General features: G+C 40.9%; 2 protein-coding genes across 2 annotated transcripts; both read right to left on the reverse strand.

The window, feature by feature from the left end:
- Positions 1-168: 168 nt before the first annotated feature.
- On the reverse strand, positions 169-4,287 carry LOC120032907 (pre-mRNA-splicing factor CWC25 homolog). The gene is made up of 9 exons (XM_038979164.1): positions 4,085-4,287; positions 3,454-3,626; positions 3,015-3,251; positions 2,822-2,891; positions 2,554-2,702; positions 1,582-1,663; positions 1,182-1,447; positions 878-1,051; positions 169-776 (listed from the first exon to the last, which is right to left on the reverse strand). Exons 1-9 carry the CDS (start codon positions 4,100-4,102, stop codon positions 662-664), a joined length of 1,284 nt encoding a protein of 427 aa, XP_038835092.1. The 5' UTR covers positions 4,103-4,287; the 3' UTR covers positions 169-661.
- A 6,401-nt stretch (positions 4,288-10,688) lies between these two features.
- On the reverse strand, positions 10,689-11,606 carry LOC120032723 (transcription factor Sp6-like). The gene has a single exon (XM_038978914.1). It carries the CDS (start codon positions 11,604-11,606, stop codon positions 10,689-10,691), a length of 918 nt encoding a protein of 305 aa, XP_038834842.1.
- Between the last annotated feature and the right edge of the window lie 13,236 nt (positions 11,607-24,842).

A 24,842-nucleotide genomic window follows, 5' to 3' on the forward strand; every position in this document is an offset into this window, starting at 1 on the left:
AAAAGTTCCGGGTGGCCACCGTTGTTATCATTGACGGTTGGGTTAGGGGAGTGTGCAAATGTTCCTAGTTTGTTTGAAGCGTGCGAAAGTGAAACAATAATGGAAATAAAGATAAATTACAATACTGTAAGCTATGAGCCTGTGACTAAAACACCAAACCACTGGAGATGGGCTACCCTTAGTCCCCAACTCAAAGAGCTTTCGGGAACTATTTTTTATTAAGATACACAATTCTTCTCCTTTACAGCAATACACTAAAGAGATCCAAGGAACATCGTTTACAAAAGGGTTGTGTGTGTGATAAAAGTTGTAATAATTCTAACCATTGTAGAGAACACAATATACAATTTCCACTTAAAATAAATCCAAGGTTGCTCATTCTATGAAGGTGAGTATGGCTTGTTGTTGCTGGTGAATGGCACGGGTGAGTTTTGCCATTACAGAGGAAGTCAGATTCTTTGCATTGCTTTAGTCAGGGCAATGGCTAAGGGGCAGTTTCACAGGGCCTGAGTGCAAATGCATGGTGCCTCTGCAGTGTCTGTTTTTGTTTATTAAAATAAATGAGTTGGCTGTCCTGGCAAACCGGTGCACATATTTCAGTGTGGTAGCGGGTGCATATTTTTACTCTCCTCCATCAACCCATTCCTGCTTCTTCTAGTTCTCATCTCCTCATGAAATTCTTCTCCAGGGATGCGGGGGTCCTCTGTATGGAGTTGATGTTTCTCTTGACTCGGTCCTCCAAGGATGAGGTGGAGGCACTCTCCAGCTTCATGTTACTGCAGGGAAGGACGCAAGAGTTTTAGAGGACCAGACAACAGCCATAGGAAGTATGCAATACGTGCACTAATGTGTGCATGTCAGTCAGCAAGATACTTACTGGATAAAGCCAGCGTTGCGGTCATGCTTGCCGCCTTTCTCTTTCTCCCGCTCCTTCTCCTGTTCATCCCGTCGTTTGTAACTTCTAACGTTGATTTCACGCTCTTTATCTCTCTGTTTGGCAAAGTCCATCATCTCTCTCCTCTTCTTCTCCAGCTCATCAGCAGAGAGACATCTAAGAGAATATCACACAGATAAATATAGGGATAAGAAAACACTTTAGGATGGGGTTGTGCGATTACCATTAATTCACTGATGATTGAACACAAGTGTGATAATTGTATAAACAGGTGCTGTGGACTTACTTGGTGGTACTGCTCTGACGCCTTTGGTAGCGATCTTTCTGTGGGCTGGGGGCTTTGGGACGCTGGAACTGTGGAACTTTGAACTGGTCTGTCCTGTGGGATGAGTGGTTCTCTGATTTGTGAGAGGAGTGGTTGTCTGTCCTGTGAGAGGAATGATGGCCGTTCCCGTCTGTCCTTTGAGGCGATCGAGAGCAGCTCCTCTCCTGAGAACGGTGCCTCGAGTGGTTGGGGGGCTTTGAGGACTGATGATGCCTCCCAGCTGGAAACTGAGGAGAGAAATTAGGCGATGAGCGGTACACATCTCTCTCAGGAGGATTGAAGTAACTTTGGATTGATTGGACTAAGATATAACAACGTTCGTGGTGTCACTGTCAATGTATAAAGATTGAGCCGTACTGACCTGTAGTCCATAGCCAACTGGGACATTGCGGTGGTGGGAATGTGAGTGGGTTGTTTCTTTGGATTCCTCTTTAGAATGGTGCCTAAGTAAAGATACATCACTCAGTTAACCCAATGAGTCCCACCGCAACGCTGGAACGTTTTGTCCTTCCAACCCCTTTTAAACATTGTGTGTTTGAGTTACATACTTATGGGTTGTACCATTGGATTCATCCATTTCTTCTGCATCCGTAGGTACTAACCATTAGTCTGTGTGATTATTAACGGCGGCTGAGCTAGAGCGGTGTTTGTGAGACAAGGGCGAATGTCTGTAGAGTCCGAATGGTTTCAGCTACCCATCTATGAAAAGCTCATGAACACGCACATGTAATATGTTTTGTTCTATGACACTCACAAGCTGCAAAGGAGTCATTAGAAGGTAAGAGGTTCTTCTACATGTCCTAGGAAATCCCAGGACATAGTGTCTATAATACTGTAATAAGCTCACATAGTTGTCACTGACTAGTTGGATATCCATTTCCCAGTGAGCAAACAATTTCTGTACTTACAGCATTAATATAAATTCATTTTTCTCAGGTTTTTGCTTTGGCAAACCTTATTTCTTTATGGACATTTGTCAATTAAAGCAACTACTTATGACAAATTGTTTTGTGTTCTACTTGTAGCCCTGGTTGTCCTGAAAAGAAAATAGTAAAACACTTCACTGAGAGGCTAAATATAAGGGCTAGACATGCAGATAAATGAAATTCAGATAAATCCTAATTAAAAGCAGAATTTTGCTGGGGTCTAAGTACTGATAGGATTAAACAAACAATCTACCCCATCCAGGAGTTGCCATCAACAATAGAAGCTGCAAGCTAGATTTGTAAACTATCACAAAATGCTCATAAGATCCAAACAGTTAAACTGAACATCTGATCATATTGGCATATGTTTACTGCTCCTGAGAAACCTCTATTGAAGTTAGGTGCACCTGTGTTTTTTGTTTTCATCCTCAGAGCTAGAGCTCAAGCTCCTTCTTTTATGCTTCTTCTCCTTTCTCCTCTCTTTCTCTTCCCTTTTCTCCTTCTTGTCCTTCTTCCTCTTCTTTTTCTTGTCTTTCTTTTCAAGATTCTGACGCAGCTGAAAGAAAATAAAAAGTGAAAAACTGTTGCTGCTTTAGAACCCAGTTCAACTGAAACTATTACTACAACAGGCTGAAACTGATTTCATTCCAGTTTTATTGGAGCCATCCAACTTACCATTTCTTTGATCTTCTTCATTTTCACTGGGTTTGTCAAGACCTCCCTCCTCTTCTCCTCCTCTCGTTTCCTTGAAAAATAAGACATGTGTCATTATAATCAGCTCTTGGCTAACAGCAGAACATCAATGTATGGCATAACAGTTGCTAGCTGGACACATTAAATGGTAAAGAAAGAGACAAGAGTGACTGACTTGATATCAAACAACGGGTCCTCTCTGATCTTGGCGGCCATGTCGAGGTTGGATGCAGGGGTGGAGGGTTTGAAGATTGAGCCAGGCAGGAGTCCGGTTTGTTCGGATGGACCGCTCTCTGGCTCCTCAAACTGCTGGGTAATCTGCTTGTCGATAGGGCGGCCCAGCAGGTACTCATCACGGGACACCTGACCACCTGGCCCCTGGTACATCCAGTCCAACCGGTCATCTTTTTTCCTGGAGTACAACAACAACAACAAAAAGCAGTTGAGTGTTAATGACTGCATCCAAGGAGAGTATCTCTGTCCATTTGTCTGTGGTGAGAGGGCACATTTAAATTGCTCTCATTTGATTTTTAAACCTAGACAGGACAGTGGTTTCTCTATCAAGGTGAGACCTATTACTTCCTCATCACAAGGGTCGGTGAGGTGAGCATTACTTTAGAGCCCCAGTCTGCTGAGCGAATCTGGTTATATCTTCTCGAGCTCGTTCCTCTTTCAGCTCCTTCTGAAGCTCCTCGATCTTCTTCGCCTCAGCCTCGTGCTTCTGTTCAGCCTTCCATACCCGCTCTATGTTTTTCATAGTCTGGGGATGCCAGCTCTTCTTCAAGTTCTGACAGAGATAAGGGAAAGTGATATTCGATATAATTAAATAAAACAGGGAAAGATAGCTACAATTGATTAATACAACCATAATTTCTGAATTCCAATTGTTCTTCTGGGAAGGTAAGGAATTACTACGTCTGAGTAACGTTAACTAGCTAAGTAGTTGTGTAACAACATAACATAACTGGGAAAATATAAAATAAACACACCTTCAAAACTTAAATGTAGTTAGGGGGTCAACTTAGTTAACTAGCTACGCCAACTAGCCATCGTTGTAGTGGCAGTGATGGCGTTTCGCTTCACTAAACACTAGTTCAGAAGTTGGCAGTAGTTGAATTAAGTGGTTTTGTGATTAGTTAGTTAGCTTGCTAGACATAAACAAAACAAACATGCGAAGCTAGCTAAATTAGTTAGCAAGTTAAGCGCTAACGTTAGCGTTGTAAGCTAATATTTGCTCATACTTACGAGGTCACCTCCTCCCATCTTGACTTAGATCGTCCACTCGGTCCGATTGAGAAATAAGATGTGAATAAACGTGTCCTCTACCTATGTGGTTATCGTACCTGACAAAACAAATGTATGTTATTATCTATATGACATTTGCATGCTAGGCTAGCGTGTTGTGTTTTTCATAGTACTTCCGGCCTTTCTGATTTATTTCCCCCCCGGTTGTTGTTTAAGAGTGCGTTATTCTTCTTCTTCGGCTTCTTCTTCTTCTTGGCGGATCGCATCCAACTTTCAAGGAGCATACACCGCCACCTACTGTACTGAAGTGTAAGGCCAGTCACGGCCTAACTATATTAAATTCCCTACGTTAGTCCTGTTCCTCTAAGAAAGTGAAATAGACCCCTAGACATCCCTTCCCTCCCCTTTCCTCCCCCACTACACCACCCAAACCCCAACCCCAACCCCGTCCAACCTCTCTGACCCTTTCACACAATCTCTCCCTATCTACATCATTCAATTCTCAAAATATCAACACAGGCTCCACCGTTTCTTCAACTAAACACTCATCACACAGACCTATTATCCACAAAATGGCATTCAAACCTGTGTTCCCAAATCTTAGTCTACTCCACACAACTTACTCTGTCCTACATCCCATACTCCCCACCTCTTCCTTTACTGACCGATACACGCAACAAAATGGCCTCCCCTTACTACTAGCATCCCATTCCCTTTGCCAAAAATGGAGCCCTTTTGCACGGATCAAGGACTTGACTTCCCAGCGGCCCAGTGGGACCTGAGTATCTACCCCCTCTCTCCTCACAGCACTCTTAGTCACCACATCGGCCTTCTCTTTACCCTCCACACCCACATGGGCAGGACAAAAGCTTGCCACCACTCCCATCCTTTCCAGTCTCATTAACAGCACCAAGTCTCCCCTATCCGACCTGCCCATCTTCCTTCCTTCCGTCTTTCTTCTCCCTGTCCCACCTCCTTAAATCTGTCATCTATCATCAGGGTGAACAACATCGGACTAACCACACTTCCCTGAGGAGTACCATTGTCCACTTCAAACCGCATTGACAATTCTAACTCCACCCTCACCCGTATGACTCGATCAAACAGGAAATCCATGATCCAGTTTTACAGACGTCCCCCAATTCCCAATGAACTCAACTGGATCAACAACCCTTCCCTCCACATGATATTGTAAGCCTTTTCAATGTCAAAATACACAACACTCATCATCTCTTTTATTGTCAGGGCCTTGGTTATCTGTGTACTAACTGTCACCAGGGCATCCATGGCAGACCTCCCTCTCCTGAATGAGAGGAGGCTGGTGGGAGGAGCTATAGGAGGACAGGCTCATATTGTAATGGCTGATATGGAATTAATGGAACGGTATCAAACATATGGTAACCATGTTTGACTCCGTTCCATTTATCCAATTCCATTCATTACAATGAACCTGTGCTCCTATATCTCCTCCCACCAGCCCTCACTGTCCTGAACCCACTCTGTGCTAAGCTCATCAAACCCATAAATCCCAAGAAATACATTATCCTACTCACTATCATCTTTTCCATCAATTTACACATGTTGGTTGTCAGTGTGGTAGGCCTATAACTGCCCGCCCTAGTGGGATCTTTACCTGGTTATACAAACGGCAATATCACCGCACATTTCCACCCAGCAGGTAGCACCCCAGTCTTCCACACCTTATTATACCACCCTAACACTGTTTCCAACACACTGTCCAGTGCATGCTTAAACATCATATAACACACTTTATCTTCTCCACAGCCCTCCAACGCCCTTGTCATCTCAAACATAGAAAACTCTGCATCCATTGCTTCTCCTGACTCCCCTTTTCTCTTTAAGACATCTCCATGTCTCTTACTCCCAGAATGCGTCCAACAGTGCAGCATTGTGGAACTTCTTTGAAAAAAGTTGCCATGAAAATGCTCTCTGATCTGTTTAACTCTCTCACACACACACACACACACACACACACACACACACACACACACACACACACACACACACACACACACACACACACACACACACACACACACACACACACACACACACACACACACACAAGCTGGTTCTAGCAGTGCATCTTATAATAAATTATGATGAAGTACTGAATAAATAAACAACATACTACTTAGTGATATGTCTCTTTTTATTTCCATAAAGAACATTTCTCTATTAAAATTACAAGCAAGTCTTAAAACCAGGCAATAGTACAGCAGTACTTAAATTATTACAAAATATTGTTTCAATTCATATCTACTGCAACAACATACTACTGTAATCAATAAAATAAGATCATTTAAATAATATTTTAATAATCTTGAATCTGCTCCTATCTAACACATACAACTCAATAATAGCATTTATGATGATAATAGAGATAGCCAGTAGGCCTATTTAATACATGTATCAAGTGTTCCTAGGTAGGCCTATTGGAAACGCAAAGCTACAAGGGGGAAATTCCGACCCGATTTAAACGCGTGTAGAAGGGAATTTAATTCCCTTTTTATGCACTTTTCTCTCTACACGTATTCTGACCTTGAACTTAGGCATGAGAATCACTTGCTATTTGTTTAGGTAGACATTTAAAAAATGAAGGTGTAGTGGCCCCATATCCCATATTCTTTTTATTTTTGTATTATTATTATTTATTTTTTTTCTCCCCAATTTCAATCTTGTCTCATCGCTGAAACTCACCAACGGGCTCAGGAGGCAAAGGTGAATGATGAATGATGAAATGAAATGAAATGATGAATAAGGTCGAGCTACCTGTTGGTTCCAAGTGAAACAACATCTACTTTATTTTTTCTGATAGAAGTAACACACTTTTCCATGCACTGTAATTTACAAATTGATAAGAGCTTTTGATTAAAGCTAGGTAAATGAGTAAGCCGTTTGGATAAGGGGATTGTAAATATAAATGACACAATTGTTTTAGATCTATTTTACCTTGTGATAGCTGGAGACAAATGTGAAACCAGTCATATGGCAGCAAACTGAAGTGTATCAACCTAGCCTATCATCTTTTCCACGGTGAAGTTTATGAAATGCTGGCCTTATACTGTAACTTGCAAGGATGAAGTTTGGAGACCCAAGCTATAGGCTTCTGTGGCCATCCGCAAATGACTGTATAGCGCCAAAGCTACCGAGTTGATTTATGACTTTTAGAATGTTTGAATTATAAACCCAGACTTTTTACTGTATTTTTTTTCCAATCTGTTTTAATATTAGCCACTCTCTGTAGACACTGTCAGTTATACCCACATACTGTACATTTTGCATCTTTCCATGACATCGTTAGTTTACCTTTTTTTCCTCTGTCAAGTTTGTGTGGTTGTTCCTGAGGATAGCTAGCAATAGTGGATCATATTAGGCTAACGTATTACAAATTGGGCAATAATTCGGGACATGTAGCCTATTTGAATCATTATGGAACGCAGACCATATGTAGCAGTTTAAATCTGGAGCCTGGTGCACAGTTTACGACAAATGGACCGTTATCATCAAAGTTACATGATTAGTGAGGATTATTAGGATAGATTTATAGGACTACTGCTCAACCCCTATTGTACACTTTTTCACCTTCAAATATTTCAGAATTGAACAATGGAATTTGGCAACTTTCAGGATAAATCAAACCACTGTATTTTTGATTCACCAATATATTTATTGAGTGGAGGCTCTCCAAACCTGTTTTTTTATTTTTTATTATCCACAGTGGTGTAAAGTACATAAGTAAAAATACTTTACTTCTTTACTTTACTATTTATATTTTTGACAACTTTTACTTTTACTTCCATACACTTTCCCTGACACCCAAAAGTACTCATTACATTTTGAATGAAAGAAAAGGAATATGGTCCAATTCACGCACCTATCAAGAGAACATCCCTGCTCATCTCTACTGCCTCTGACCTGGCGGACTCAAATTCTTCATATGTGTGATGTCTGAGTGTTGGAGTGTGTCCCTAGCTATCTTTAAATTAAAAAAACATGAAAATTGTGCCACCTGGTTTGCTTAATATAAGGAATTTGAAATTATTTACACTTTAACTTTAACTTTTGATACTTAAGTATATTTTAATAATTAAATTGACTTTTAATTCTTAAGTAAATTTCAAACCCAATACTTTTAGAATTTTACTCAAGTAGTATTTTACTGGGTGACTTTTACCTGAGTCATTTTATATTAAGGTATCTTTACTTTTACTCAAGTATGACAACTGGATATTATTTCCACCACTGATTATTCATAAATACTTTCCTAACCCTAAATTAATATACAAGCTCCACCAATTGGTGCTGAAAAGGAGATGAATACATGGCTTTCTTTCGTTGATCCCTAATATTTTGAACTGTTCTATCCATTTATTCTAATGATTCTGTCGAGAAAATTCTAATTTAAAGGTACACCAAATTTAAAGAGGATAAATGATAAATGTACTGGAAACCCTAATGAAAGAAAACTCCATAACAAAATCTATTGGCCAGCAAGTGACAGGGTTTTCAGCGGTTTAATTAAATGTATTCAGCACGCGCAAGGGAACAGCACCTGCATAAGGTAAGACTGAATACCAACTACTGTGAAGTGCGTAGTAAAGGTGTGTGTAGGAAAGGCGTACATTTCCTAAGTCTGAATCGGGCCCCAAGTGATTTGCAATAGATGAGTCTCAAGGTGATGTCCTTTCATCACATTTGATTAACAAAATGCAAGTAAACCATCAAAAACCATTATGTTTTATTTTATTTAGGGATATGTCTAATGGGGGCTACAATAAACACCTCAGTGAGAGATCTCTAAGCTAAACCTCAGCTTAGACTCTTTTAAGCACATTTTGACTAAGTCACTACTCAAAATACAACAATGCTTTCGTAACAAGGCTAATTTGTTTTACAGTGAGCACAATAAGCTAAGAAGCCTAAACCACGACACACAGGCCTAAGCCTATTTAGAAAGGTCTAGACTGGATTCCTTAAACATTATCGAAGTGCATCTTCTATCAATATATAAATTATTATTTATGACTATTAATATCAAAATGGGTTCTAAACAATTCCACTCTATCTGTTTTTGGCGTTATGCTTGAACAACCTTGGAGGAGGAATTGTTGCTTGTCCTGGAAGTTGTTGGTGTGACAAAATATGGTTTACCTAAGTTCCTCTCAATGAGGGATTTCAGTTCAGCTCACATTTCAGTCTAGCGTACATTTCATGAGTAGTGATGTATCCAGCCTGTCTTTTGTCCGAGGAAATCCTTATCAAGTGTTACTACAGTAGGTTCTGTGAAGTGTGAACTTGGTATTGTGTGGATCGGATCATACACTATCAGGGACAAGACCATGGAATTACACATTTCCTGTGAATGAGATATGCTGCCATCACGTAACATTCACACCTGCATAGCCGAGATAAGGAGTGTCAAAAGAGGAGCAACGGTGCTTTTCAGTCACAGTTGAGGGACATTTAAACATGATGATACATACGGTGCATTTAAGTGAAATACATTGATAACACAAATCATGTCTTCTTACTGTACATTAAACAGAAAATATATTTTTGACATAAAACATGGGGTATGAATTCCATGCCATAATGTGCTGTAGTGGGACATCTCTGCACCTCTAGTGCCATACTTTTAATTAATTTGCCATCTACAGAGCAAATGCAGTCATTTTTATTTGCACCGCCCACATACTGCACCAAACGGAATTATAGTGGTGCTTACTGTGGTGCTCTTTGGCAAAAGGTTGACGCCAACATTGTGCGTGGTCAAAACCAAAAATACAGTGTGGAATTTTCCAGTGACATGTTCATACACTCACATACAGTATATTATACACAGCAAGTCAAGGGGTAGGGTTAAAGGGTGGGGAAATGAAGTCAACACAACATACCAACATATTCTAACCCTCTACTTCCATTGCCTTAAATTCAGTTAGATTTGTGCAGTGGAGACTGGAGAGATTGATGGCTTCCTGGAAATAAATCTCTCTCCAAGTAGCTAGTAGTTTTACTGTAAACACATCAAGCACCATCTTCAGTTTAACTCGTTCCCAAAGTCTCTGTGGATGGATGGTATAATAGTAGTAGCAGCAATGGAAGTCCTAGCAGCTAGCAAGCTTTGGCTCTGGTTTGGTTGCCACCAAAGCTATCTTTAAATGGAAGAGATTATCTAAAAAATCATTTTCCTTGATTCCTTAGATGGATATCCTTCCAGCAAGGCACTTGACAGCTTGTCCTCTGTTGGTGATGTAACATATGGGTAATCGCTTTGGACTCTTTGGTTTTATGTCTGTCTATGCTGTATGGTGCTGTTATATGTGATATGATGCATTCTGAAAATCAGATGGGCCTTTGTTGCCTTATGTTGTTCAATGCATCTGGTAGAAATAAACTTGTTCAATGCATCTGGTAGAAATAAACTATCAATTTATAATATAAAACCCCCTATGATTCTACCTCCACTGGACTACATGTATTATAAACTATGGATTGATTCTCTGCCTGATAGAAAGGGGCTAAAAGTAGCCTACTGACTATACATTATCGGTATAGCATTCCAGATGTGGACGGGATACAGTTAGCTGGACTGTCCTGTCCCAGAGGGGTCTTTCTCACATTTCGGCTGCTTAAGGGGTGCCTCTGTGTCAGAGGCAGTGGCGTGGGAGGGCTGAGGAGAAGGTGTGTCAAAGCTCTTCCCCATCCTGCCCCCCTCTCCATACACCCTCTCCTCCCCTGGCCCGGAGGGAGACTCGTGCGTGCGCATGTGCTTGGCCAGGTGGTCGTTGCGCATGAACACGCGGGGGCACATGGTGCAGCTGAACTTCTTGGCGCCGGTGTGCGTCTGCAGGTGTCGCTGAAGTTCGTCGGAGCGTGTGAAGCGCTTGCCGCAGAAGAGCCAGTTGCAGACGAAGGGCCGGTCCCCGCTGTGCCAGCGCAGGTGGGCCTTCAGGTGGGAGGTCTTGGCGTAGGCCTTGCCACAGCCCGGGATGTGGCAGTTGTGCATGTGTTTCCTCCGGTCGTCGTCAGTGCTCTGGCCCATCTGCTCGGCGTGGACACAGTTGGGGCACCGGCACACAGACTGGCCCGAGCCCCTGGAGGCAGAGCGGCGCTGGGGCTTGGGCCGGACCGAGGCGGCACCCTCCTGTGGCTCCTCCAGGGAATACGTCTCCTGCTGCAGGAGCTCAGGTCCTCCCAGTGGCTCCATCTTGAAGCCATCCTGGGGGAAGAGGTGTGAGTGAGCTGAGTGTGAGGCTGGGGCCAGCTGGGCTAGCTGAGCAGGAGTACACAGCTGGGGCTCAGAGCCGTAAGGCCCCAGGGAGGACTGCAGTCCCATGGAGCTCTGACCAACTGCCTGTAAGCCCACACCCTGGCCCGCCTGCAGGTCCATCCAGCTCCCTGGCCCGGTGTGGAGGTCCCACCATGAGGGAACGTTCATCTCGTCTGAGCTGCCACCAGGGGGGGCTGTCCGTAACCAGGGTTCATAGGGGTGGGCCATGAGACCAGCTGCTGTCTGTGGGATACTGGTGTTGAGGCTGAGTCGGGTGAGGAGTGAGCGGTGGCCGGGTGGGTCCGGGGTGTGGTGTGCTAATTGATAACTGGGTAAAGATGTGTAGACTACCACATGGCTGGATGGAGAGCTTGAGGATCCTATTCACGATTACTGACCTGTTGGCAAAAAAACGGATTGTCAAATTGTAAAATGGTGTAGTAAATTCTTGTAAGATGACTACTGCTTCTAGCCAAATGACTTGGGTTACATTGTAGCCCAACAGTATTTCAACAGACACGCCCCCGTCTCCATGGACACCCCACCCCAGTTCTCACGCTGCGTGGCCGAGGAGAGAGCTGACAGAATGCGGGGAAGGAGACGAGGGGAAACGTGTCCGGACAGAAACCTGCCAAATGCATCCGATGCCAGGTACTTCCCATGGTGGAGGACAGTCAAAGAGAAAACTAAAGAAAACAAATTCAGCAGCCCTATGAAGAGGCAGAGTGGAGACAAATATGAAAGGTGGCGGAGGAAGGAGGAGGAGAGTGAGAAAGAGAGAGAGGAGTGTTGACAGGAACAGCCCCGTGCAGAGACGGAGGTAAAAAGGAAGAAGATCCAGGGAGGTAATGGCTGCGGGCCAAGATCTACAGTGTCTGTACGTCTCTGAGATTTTCTGAGATGAAGCGTAGCAGACAGAATAACCTGTTTTTTTTTTTATGAATCAGACATGATTTACAGCAACATCCCTTCGAGGCGACTAACAAAAAAAGAGACGTTGCGATAAAGAAAACGCCCCGCCTCCTACACACTGGCGGCAGCATGCATCAACAGTTGCTGACTGACGGCTTTCAGGAGCCTGCGAACACAAGTCCAACAATAACACAAGAACAATGACTTTATCCATATAATTAGGGCAGCATGCTCTAAGAAAGTCAGCATCTTGTCCCCATTGCTCTGCAGTGCGTAAACTCCAGTAGACCAGAGCAATGCTAAAATATACACCCCACAAATTAGGTTACCTTGGAATTTTGAGAGGTGACGGAATGCACCTGTTCAAACTATAGGAGTCGAGAGACATTTTTGTCAAAAAGCTGTAACTCAATCTACAGGAGACACTTACTTTCTTCAAAACACAAAAATGATTTTCCAAAAATGTTCGGGCCCAAAATGATAAGTTGGCAAATATATGCCATTATTTTTACTGCAGGAAACAGTAAAGCAGTCTGGGTCTGAAGAGGTTACTATCTTGTTCGTCTGAAGATCCTAGGTCGTGATACCATATCTGGGAGAGAGAGACCATACAGCATTAGCCACCCAGACAATCAAGCTTCAATAGAAGGGTCAAGGTTCAATGGTAGACCTGTCTCCTGTCCCTTGTCCACAAAACCATTAAAGCCAGGGTGAGCAAGCTATTTCCACAACATACAGAAACTTTGCAAAGATAGCCTACAACTTGTGAGATTTAGATTCACTCTCATCCCTTCCCGTGCTTGAAATGGAATAGAAAAGGTATCAATACAAGGTCCACTACCGTTCAAAAGTTTGGGGTCACTTAGAATGTCCTTGCTTTTGAAAGAAAAGTACGTTTTTTTGTCAATTAAAATAACATCAAATTGAAGGTCAGCATCCCGGAGTCGCCTCTTCACTGTTGACGTTGAGACTGGTGTTTTACGGGTACTATTTAATGAAGCTGCCAGTTGAGGACTTGTGAGGCGTCTGTTTCTCAAACTAGACACTCTAATGTACTTGTCCACTTGCTCAGTTGTGCACCGGGGCTTCCCACTCCAGTTTGCGCTGTTCTGTGAAGGGAGTAGTACACAGCGTTGTATGAGATCTTCAGTTTCTTGGCAATTTCTCGCATGGAATAGCCTTCATTTCTCAGAACAAGAATAGACTGACAAGTTTCAGAAGAAAGGTCTTTGTTTCTGGCCATTTTGAGCCTGTAATCGAACCCACAAATGCTAATGCTCCAGATACTCAACTAGTCTAAAGAAGGCCAGTTTTATTGCTTCTTTAATCAGAACAACTGTTTTCAGCTGTGCTAACATAATTGCAAAAGGGTTTTGTAATGATCAATTAGCCTTTTAAAATGATAAACTTGGATTAGCTAGCACAACGTGACATTGGAACACAGGAGTGATGGTTGCTGATAATGGGCCTCTGTACGCCTATGTAGATATTCCATTAAAAATCAGCCGTTTCCAGCTACAATAGTCATTTACAACATTAACAATGCCTACACTGTATTTATGATCAATTTGATGTTATTTGAATGGACAAAAAATGTGCTTGTCTTTCAAAAACAAGGACATTTCTAAGTGACCCCAAACTTTTGAACGGTAGTGTAGGTACTGGTACTCAAGCAATAGAACATTTAGGGTGCGGGTACTCCCTACCAATGAGCACGGGCCAAACTCAAGCGCTGATCCCTTCAATTGATTTTCAATTTGCTGAGACAGCAAACAATGCCTTGAAGGCCAACAGGATTACGAGCTATGCTTTGGACTGGTCTTCCCATGGCCCTCTTCAGACACTAGAGAGGAGATGCTCTTGAGTTGGAATGAAATCGTAAAGCAATTAGTGTGGAATTCCAGAATTAGAGGTCTGGTGTTAAAGGTCAAGCTGATTTATTTTACGTTGCCCCGGAGCCAGAGCTCCGCCGCTGCTCTGTAATTTTGGGGGAATGTGAGTCAGATGCACCGTGGCGTGAAGCGTCCCCCTCTTTCTCTCTCTCTTCCCCCTCCTCTAGTTCGCTCTCTGATATAATAGCCCTGTAAACAAATAAGAGAGTGGCCGATCCTCCTCCATTCACAAAAGTGGCTGGCTGGAACACTAGAGAGTATCCTGAGGGTAACAGCTGGCATGGGGCCCCAGGGGAAGGGGAGCCGGGGAGGAGGAAGGTGCAGGACGACAGGGCTGGATCGTAAAACCTGCCCGACCAAGACCTAACACAGTCCCTGGTTTACTAGTCTGCCAGAGACAGAGGAGGCTCTGCCCTGCCAAGACCCAGCACAGCCCCCCCCCCCCCCCCCCCCCTGGTTTACTAGTCTGCCAGAGAGGAGAAGATGCTCCGGGGGAGGAACGCATCACGGTAGATGACGAACTGACTTTGGGGTTATTCCATGTAGGTTATCATTTCCGATTCAGCCAGTAAAGGGAAAAGTACAAATACAATATAATAGCAGAATAAGATTCCCAATGTTTACTGTCACACCCATGAATAAACACTGATACTGGACCGGAGCTTGTGGATTCTCCATACTTTTCTTTTTACCATCCAAAATGTGTTTCTATCAAACACAGACATTTGTAATTGTCAGTACAGTATGAAGTATCTGTACTACTACTTCTAAATATCTGTGTTTGTGTTTGAATGGTGTTTGAATGGTGTAAATCTTGTGGTTTAGTCTGATATGTGATGTAACGTCACAGGTTCCAAGACGTTCTAGAAGACTAAGATGGGAAAAGGGACAACAAGCAATCTCATACACAGACGGAAATATATTCCCTTCTACGTTGGTGTCCCTGTAGGATAGTGACTGTCTGACAGTTGTTTGTCTACTAGTATCACCGACAAATGCAACAACCTTGATTTGTTGTATGTTCATGTGGTTTTACATCAAATGTGGTAAATGTTACGCATTATGTGTCCAAATTTGAGCAGATTTGTAAACACTCTTGCACAGACATGAAATTCCAATTCAAATACTCAATCAAAATGTGAAGATGGAGTAGAGGAAGTGTCTCAACTAGCGTGTCAATAAATCATCATGACTCATATCGAGACAGGTCTACACAGAGGAGCACAACCCATGTGTTGACAGTTGGACATAGAGTACACAAGTGATATGACACCTCCTGTCTCATTGTATTAGACTACGACATAAACTTAGAATACATCTTTACATTTCTATGGTCATTGAGTGGGAAAACTCACTAGACACTGTGACAACCGTGAGGCTCAGGGTCCTCTGAGGCATATTGCCTGTCAACTTTGACATTTAAATGTCCTTTAGAAATTCAAGTGCTCTGGTTGAGTTAGCCCCCAACGTCCCATTCACTTAATAACAAATTAGGGCATCCTTCTTAAACATCTACGTTTGAGGTAAGTATTTAGCTGTTTAACAATAAGCCCTAAATTGATCTCCAAGGTTGAGCTTACACAAGTAGGGCTAGTATAGCGATTATAGTGTAGGCCTATCATACACTGATTGATCAGTAATCTACTCAAAACCCACCAGTAGCTATGTAACGTGTACTGAGGAGTATTTTTTTTGTTCGCTCATACAGGAGTAATAAAGCCCTAGTTCACACAAGAGTAGTACCATTTTGTGATTTATACAATGTTTTATTTGTTTTCTATTTATCAAAGGGGTGCTGTAGCACCCTCGGCACCCCTACTTCGAAGAACAGGAAGTGGTTTTAAGGAGCTTTATAGTTAAGTGATGATAATAAACAATTATTTGTCAATCATCATTCATTTGAAAAACACAGTTTCCATCATCATTTGTCACAATAAAGAAAGTTAGATTAAATAAATATCCACCCGTCGAATGGATAAAAATGTAGTCAATCTTTAGAAAAAATGTGCTTATTACTGCCGTTTCTATTACACATGTCGCAATGATTTACTCAACATTGTTTTCGTCGAATAAACCTGGTTCAATTGTCACGCCCTGGCCTTAGTATTCTTTGTTTTCTTTATTATTTTAGTTAGGTCAGGGTGTGACATGGGGAATGTTTGTGTTTTGTCTCGTCTTGGGTGGTTATATGGTAAGGGGGTGTTGGGTTTAGTGTATGGGGTTGTGTTTAGTGAATGTGTCTAGGTATGTCTATGGTTGCCTGAGTGGTTCTCAATCAGAGACAGCTGTCTTTCATTTGTCTCTGATTGGGAGCCATATTTAAGGCAGCCATAGGCATTATGCGTTTGTGGGTAATTGTCTATGTATAACGTTTGTAGCTTTTGTATTGCACTTACGTTTGTAGCTTCACGGTCGTTTGTTGTTTTGTTTAGTTTTGTTATAAGTGTTCGTTTCGTGTTTCACTCGTCTCTAATAAAAGAGCATGTATTTTTCACACGCTGCGCCTTGGTCCACTCTTTATCCTCAAGACGATCGTGACATCAATGGAAACCTGCCTAGACAGTGTACAGGGAGGAGGTTAGAGCCTGGCGGAGTGGTGCCAGGAAAATAGCCTCTCCTTCAACGTAAAAAAAAACAAAGGAGTTGATCGTGGACTACAGGAGACGGGGCCACAGTGAAGAGGGTCAAAAGCTTCAAGTTCCTTGGCGTGCACATCACTGAGGACCTGAAATGATCCCACCACACCGACACCGTGGTGAAGGCGCAACAGCATCTATACAACCTCAGATGGCTGAAATAAATCAGCATGGCCCCTAAGACCCTCACAAACTTTTACAGATGCCCCATTGAGAGAATTCTGTCGGGCTGCATCACCGCTTAGTACGGCAACTGCACCGCCCTCAACCGAATCGCTCTCTAGGGTGGTGCGGTCAGCACAACATATCACCGGGGCACCCGAGTCACAGTCTGTTCACTCTGCTACCATCTAGCAGACAGAGACAGTACAGGTGCATCAAAACTGGGACAGAAGGACTGAAAAACAGATTCTATCTCCAGGCCATCAGACTGTTCAACAGCCATCGAGCCATCTTCTGTAGTAAAAGACAAAGATAGACTCACTCACACAAAACACACAAACTTACACACACACACACCTCATAAACACGCAGACTCCTGTACTCACAAATAGACTCACACACGCATACACCCATACTCACAAACACACACACACATACACACACACACACTCACACACACACACAGCCAATGCTGCTGTCCCATGTATATAGAGACATTGGACCATTTATTTTATACTTTTGTTTACTCTGTGTATTCATATACTGTGTTCTTCATATAGCTCATTGTAATATACAGTGCCTTCAGAAAGTATTCACACCCCTTGACTTATTTCACATTTTGTTGTGTTACAGCCTGAATTCAAAATTGATTAAATATTTCATTTTCTCACCCATCTACACACAATACTCCATAATGACAAAGTGAAAAAATGTTTTTAGAAATCTATAGAAAATGTATTGAAAATGAAATACAGAAATATCTAATTTACATAAGATTTCACATCCCTGAGTCAATACATGTTAGAATCACCTTTGGCAGCGATTACAGCTGTGAATATTTCTGGGTAAGTCTCTAAGAGCTTTAAACACCTGGATTGTACGATATTAGCACATTATTCTTTTTAAAATTCTTCAAGCTCTGTCAAGTTGGTTGTTGATCATTGCTAGACAGACATTTTCAAGTCTTGCCATAGATTTTAAAGTCGATTTAGGTCAAAACTGTAGCTAGGCTACTCAGGAACATTCAATGTCGTCTTGGTAAGTATATTTGGCCATGTGTTTTAGGTTACTGTCTAAAAGGTTAATTTGTCTCCCAGTGTCTGTTGGAAAGCACACTAAACCAGGTTTTCCTCAAGGATTTTGTCTGTGCTTAGCTATATTCTGTTTATTTTTATCCTAAAAAACTCCCTAGTCCTTGCCCATGACAAGCATACCCATAACATGATGCAGCCACCACCTTGCTTGAAAATATAAAGAGTGGTACTTAGTGATGTGTTGTGTTGGATTTGCAACAAACAATCAAATCAAATCAAATCAAAGTCTATTTGTCACGTGCGCTGAATACAACAGGTGTGGAGCTTACAATGAAGTGCTTACTTACAGGCCCTAACCAACAGTGCAATTTTTAAATGCAGATAGTCCGGGTAGCCAATGTGCGGGGGCACCGATTAGTCAGGCTAATTGAGGTAGTATGTAGATGAATGTATAGTTAAAGTTACTATGCATATATGATAAACAGAGAGTAGCAGCAGCATAAAAGGGGGGTTGGAGGGGGGGACACAATGCAAATAGTCCGGGTAGCCATTTGATTACCTGTTCAGAAATCTTATGGCTTTATATTCAGGACATAACGTTTTTGGCCACATTTCTTGCAGTTTTACTTTCATGCCTTATTTGCAAATAGGATGCATGTTTTGGAATATTTTTATTCTGTCATTTAAGTTAGTAATGTGGAGTAACTACAATGTTGTTGATACATCCAAATGTTTTTCCTATCACAGCCATTAAACTCTGTAACTGTTTTAAAGTCACCATTGGACTCATGGTGAAATCCCTGAGCGGTTTCCTTCCTCTCCGGTAACTGCGTTAGGAAGGACGGCTGTATCTTTGTAGTGACTGGGTGTATTGACACACCATCCAAAGTGAAATTAATAACTTCACCATTCTCAAAGAGATATTCAGTGTCTGCTTTTTTAAATGTTTGCCCTTCTACCAATAGGTGCCCTTCTTTGCGAGGCATTGGAAACCTCCCTGGTCTTTGTGGTTGAATTTGTGTTCGAAATTCACTGCTCGACTGAGGGACCTTAAAGATAATTGTATGTGGGGTACAGAGATGAGGTAGTCATTCAAAAATCATGTTAAACACTATTATTGCACATAGACTGAATCCCTGCAAGTTATTATGTGACTTGTTAAGCACAATTTTACCCCTGAACTTATTTAGGCTTGCCATAATATACTTATTGACACAAGACATTTCAGCTTATCATTTTCTATTTAAAAAAATTACATTTCTAAAAACATAATTCCACTTTGACATTATGGGGTATTGTGTATAGGCCAGTGAAACAAAATCTAAATTGAATAAATGTTAAATGCAGGCTGTAACATAACAATAATGTGGAGAAAGTCAAGGGGTGTGAATACTTTCTGAAGGCACAGTATCTACTACTGTACATTGCATTTTGTTACACTGTTTATTTATATACTGAATTCTCGATCTACTGCTGTATATATTGTTTTTGGTGTATATAGGCATATATTGCATTTGGATTTCTGATACAGTGTTATTTGGGTTGTCAACTGGATTCGTTCTAACATTTGGATTTCTTGTTTCTTGTTTTTGTACTTAAAATCATCTAGGATTATATAATTCCCTTTCACTGAATGGGTTGTTCCCTGCCCCTGTTGATTACACATACATTATCAAGGTCCTGAATGTCTTGGATCAATCTGGGTTGAAGAGAATCAGCTTGCACTCATAGGCCTACACGGGTCTATATGAGGCATGATGTAATGTTGTCTTATTTTTGTCAACTAAAAGTCACTTCTTTATGCATTTCAGTCACCATAACAATCATACTGTAGTTTTGTAGTCTACTACAGCATTGGAATATATTGTATGAGAGAGTGCAAATAGGCTACTCCCCTATAAAAATGTGTAAAAAAATTCACTATAACATATTCTAACGACTGGAATACCATTCATTGTAAAAATAAATTATTATTAAAAGTGGTACCTAAAATGCTTTTTTGTTTATTTTGATTGTTGGTTTTGATGGTGATGATGGTTCACCATCATCCTCAGTGTGTTTTTCAACATTGGAAGGCATACAAATTACTGGTACTAATTGTTTCCCTCAATCATAATGAATACCCCTGTGTGGGATAACCAATTTCTAAATCGAGGTCTTTGGGGTGGTGAAAACACATACAAATATGAGACATTCAACAACCTTTTAGGGACTCTTTACCTCCTGCTTTATGTTTCATCTGTGACCAGGAAACATCCCCCTAAATATTAACTCAAACTGGAAAGGAGATTTATTCAAATTTCTACTTTATTCTACTTTATTTTGATGCAAATTGTACAAATTATACTATTTTCAAATATGGTATCAAATGCACAACCTGTCACTCAAACCCAATCCTTTCCATGAGTAGGGAATGAATTTGAATTAGGCTTACAATAAAATATATACATATATATATATATTCATGACTCCATGACTCATTACAAATTATGAATTGAAATATGTCTTTCCAAATCTAAATTAAAATACACATTGAAGATAATAAATACTTATACAGATATTTCCAATATTTTTTTCTTACTTTTTCTTAAAAACAAATACTTAAATATTTGCCATATTCCTTTATTTCAAGTGGTTCTAGATATTCCAGGTACAGTCCTCTGTTTCATTGTTCATACAACTGTCAAAAGGATGTACCCGTCACTTCGATATTGTTCCACTACACAAAAAAATACAATGCAACGGTTACCTCGTTGGTTAACAATGCGATGCTTATGAATCAAAAACGTTTATATTGAAACATATATAGCTACCTGTTTATCCAATGGTGCCCGTAGTTCTATTCCGACGCGATGTAGGAATAGCTTTTTGTAGCCTATTATATTCACTGGTATGAAAATAAATAAATCACCTTGGCAGAAGTCAAGTAAAAGCCTTTGGTAAAAAAAAAAAATCGAATAAATAAATAGATATCCTCGTATATCATACAGTTCCCTCCATCTCGGGCTGTTCAGGTGAGACGAGACAACGCTTCCACGTACAGGTAAGCGTACTCGGTGGTGGCAAAGTTTACAATAGGTTATGTATCTTTTTATATTAGCAGGCTCCGCCCTCTTTCGGTGTGTGTTTTTCCTTTGAAGATGCGCTCGCGCGGCTGGAGGTCAGGAAGTGTACATGGGCATGGCTCACTTACGTTACAACATTCGGCCCCATGAGAAAGTTGACAACTCTTTGAACCCTCTTGTTACATCATTTGGGGTTGTCTCAGTGCCTAATACTTGCATTTCAAATGGCTCTAATGTTTGCCCACCGCAACTTACTCTCAGGAAAACTTTATTCAAAGCGTTTGACCTGTCAAATTAAAAAAACACTCTTATGAATTATGTCGCAATGCACTGATGCATTACTAGTAGCTGGTCACTTACAATACAGTAGCCTACTTGTTTATTAGATTGCTTGTTAAAAATAAATGTCACCCATCTTATTGACCCCATGGTGACACAGTGGCATCTGGTACCATTGCAATGGTCATTATTGTCACTGGTCTGGTCACCATGTAGGCTCCAATGTCATCCTATGTAAACTACTGGCAACAGGTCTCTATAGCACATATTGTATCTCTTAATTGTTATGCATACTTAATCTACTGTAACCTGTTTATATCTAACCTTCAGTGTCAGTTCAATTCTCAATTGTCAAGAGACCACAATTTACAAAACAGTATCATATCCTTTCATCTACTGCATGTTACAGGCAGTGTAGGTGCCTTATCAAAGCTCAGTTGTGCCCAAATACATAGCTGGTCCTCTTACTTTTGCCAAATGAAAGGAAACACTTGTTAACTGTTGTCTGTCATACCAATGAAAATACTGATTAAATCCAATCCAACATCACTGCTCTTCACAGTTTTATCAGCCTCTTCTTCTAAAGGTTTTATTTTTTCCCTCTCTCAGTTAATTCCTTTCCTGTTACAGCATGTTGGTGGAGTGACTTCAAATCAACTGACAAACAGAGACCACAGACAGACCGGCGGGAAGTGGTTTACTTACTTAATGCCATCTTCTTCTCTTTCTCTGAAGCAGCAGTTTTTAAAATGCTGAGTTTGTAGCAATGATGCATGTACAATGTGTCTAGGATTTGGACTGCAACATAACAGGATACAGATGTATTTTGTTTTGAATCAAATTATGAAATTTTGACTCTGATTCACGTTTTCACAACCATAAATGAATGATACAGTGCCTTCAGAAATTATTCATACCCCTTAACTTATTCCACTTTTTTTTTTCGTGCTACAACCTGAATTCAAAATGGATCAAATGTATGTTTTTTTTTCACACCCATCTACACACAATACCCCATAATGACAAATTGAAAACATGCTTTTCAAAAATGTTGCAAATTTACAGACATTTTCAAGTTTTGCCACTGGTAATCAGTGTAGATTTGGCCTTGTGTTTTAGGTTATTGTTCTGCTGAAAGGTGAATTAATCTCCCAGTGTCTGGTGGAAAGCAGACTGAACCAGGTTTTCCTCTAGGATTTTTCCTGTGCTTAGCTCCATTCTATTTATTTTTCATCCTGAAAAACACCCCAGTCCTAAACAATTACAAGCATACCCATAACATGATGCAGCCACCACATTGCTTGGAATATGGAGAGTGGTATGGAGAGTGGAGAGTGGTAAAAAAAATATAAAATATGGAGAGTGGTACTCTAGTAATGTCTTGCATTGGATTTGTCCCAAACATAACATTTTGTATTAAGGACAAAAAGTAAATTACTTTGTCACATTTTTTGCAGTATTACATTAGTGTCTTGTTGCAAACAGGATGCATGTTTTGGAATATTTGTATTCTGTACAGGCTTCCTTCTTTTCACTGTGTCATTTAGGTTAATATTGTGTAGTAGTAACTATAATGTTGTTGCTCCATCCTCAATTTTCTCCTATCACAGCCATTAAACTCTGCAACTCTTTTAAAGTTCACCATTTGCCTCATGCTGAAATCCCAGAGGGTTTCCCTTCCTCTCCGGCAACTGAGTTAGGAAGGACGCCTGTATCTTTGTAGTGACCGGGTGTATTAGTACACCATCAAAAGTGTAATGAATAACTTCACCGTGCTCAAGGGATATTCAATGTCTGATTTATTTTATTTTCTACCAATAGGTGCCCTTCTTTGTGAGGCAATGGAACACCTCCCTGGTCTTTGTGGTTGAATCTGTGTTTGAAATTCACTGCTCGACTGAGGGACCTTACAGATAATTGTATGTGTGGGGTACAGAGATGAGGTAGTCATTCAAATATCATGTTAAACACTATTATTGCACACAGAGTGAGACACAAAATCTCAATTTAATCCATTTTAAATTCAGGCTGTAACACAACAAAATGTGGAGAGAGTCAAGGGGTGTGAATACTTTCTGAAGGCACTGTATGTGCGTAGCGTGTTTCAATAAAACAGACTGACTGTGTATTACAACAGAAAACTGTAGCCTACATGCACTGTGCTATACAAGTGCTTCCTCGATACGGGATGTAGGCTTTTCTTCATTACTTATTAGTTTTCCAAACCTGTATTGAAAAGTTCACACAGAAAGAATTCCTTTCAATTGGGGATTGATCTTGTGTGCGTTCTCACTAGTGAAATTAATCTGGATACGCATGTACACAGAGAGGGATCAAGTTGCTGAATTGGGGACCACACACAATGCCTAAATGATGTTTACCAATGTCTTTCAATAGTCAGGCATATTTCCTTGTGAATAAAATTCTTCCAACTCCAAAAGAGACTGTTTAATAACATTTAATTACAGTGCATTTAAGATCAATTACAAGGGGCTTACAAATTCTCTTAAGGTTTTGAATCTGTTTAGATGGCATGTTGCCCCCTTTTCTGTCAGTGGCTGCATTCTTTTAAGCGTCTTTCATAAGGTTGTGTGTGTTTCTAAATTGTCTGTGTATGTTCGTGGATTTCACCTTCAACCCCTCAAACTGACATCAAAGACCATTTGATAGGGCTTGTACTTAAACTGTAGTCTGTTCAGATGTCAAAGGTGGTTTACCTAAAATTCGGTCCGCTCTCTTCCAGGCGTAGAGCTGCTAGTAGGCCTATACACTGTTCACAGCTGGAGTTGAACCTCTAGCAGTTGGTTGGAGATGCTTGGTCATATACTGTAAATATATAGTATATCGTATGTACTGACAGTACACTGTCTCACAGACTCCATTTCAGGACAGGACACACCATCATTTTGGACCTTAAATCCTTCAGCTATTACCCGGGTGCCAAGGACCCACTATAGACCTCATCCACCCGATGTGTCAACTCATATAAATCCATTCACACTCTCCGAGGTTTATATAGCGCTCTAGTCCTGAGGCACATTCTGTATAGCTGAATCTCTCTCGTCGAATGCGGCAGAAGAATCCCACAAATCCCTATGAAATGAATCATCTATCACGGATAGTGAACAAAGTACATTTTGTCACATTGTTGGCCATTCTCCTTGGATTGAAGCTGTTTCATTGAAGTATCCAAAGATAAACAATTCAAGGAACTTATCTTTTGTAGTTTTCTGTTCCACGCTTGCTTTCGTCATCAAGTATCATTAAGAGGTTTCTAGATGGATGAAAAATTATTTTTAAAAAGATAAAAGAAGAAAATTATTATCATAATCGTACACATAGTTGATGTGTTCATGTCTATGGTGTACTAATTTATTTTCGTCTAAGTCTATAGCTTATTTAACTTTAATTTGTACAGATTTGTCTCATAGAGACAAAAATCTAATTTGCAAGGGAGACCTGTTGTAAGTCGCCTAACATTGAC

Source organism: Salvelinus namaycush, chromosome 39 (genome assembly GCF_016432855.1).
Source record: "Salvelinus namaycush isolate Seneca chromosome 39, SaNama_1.0, whole genome shotgun sequence".
In the NCBI taxonomy this organism is placed as follows: Eukaryota; Metazoa; Chordata; class Actinopteri; order Salmoniformes; family Salmonidae; genus Salvelinus; species Salvelinus namaycush.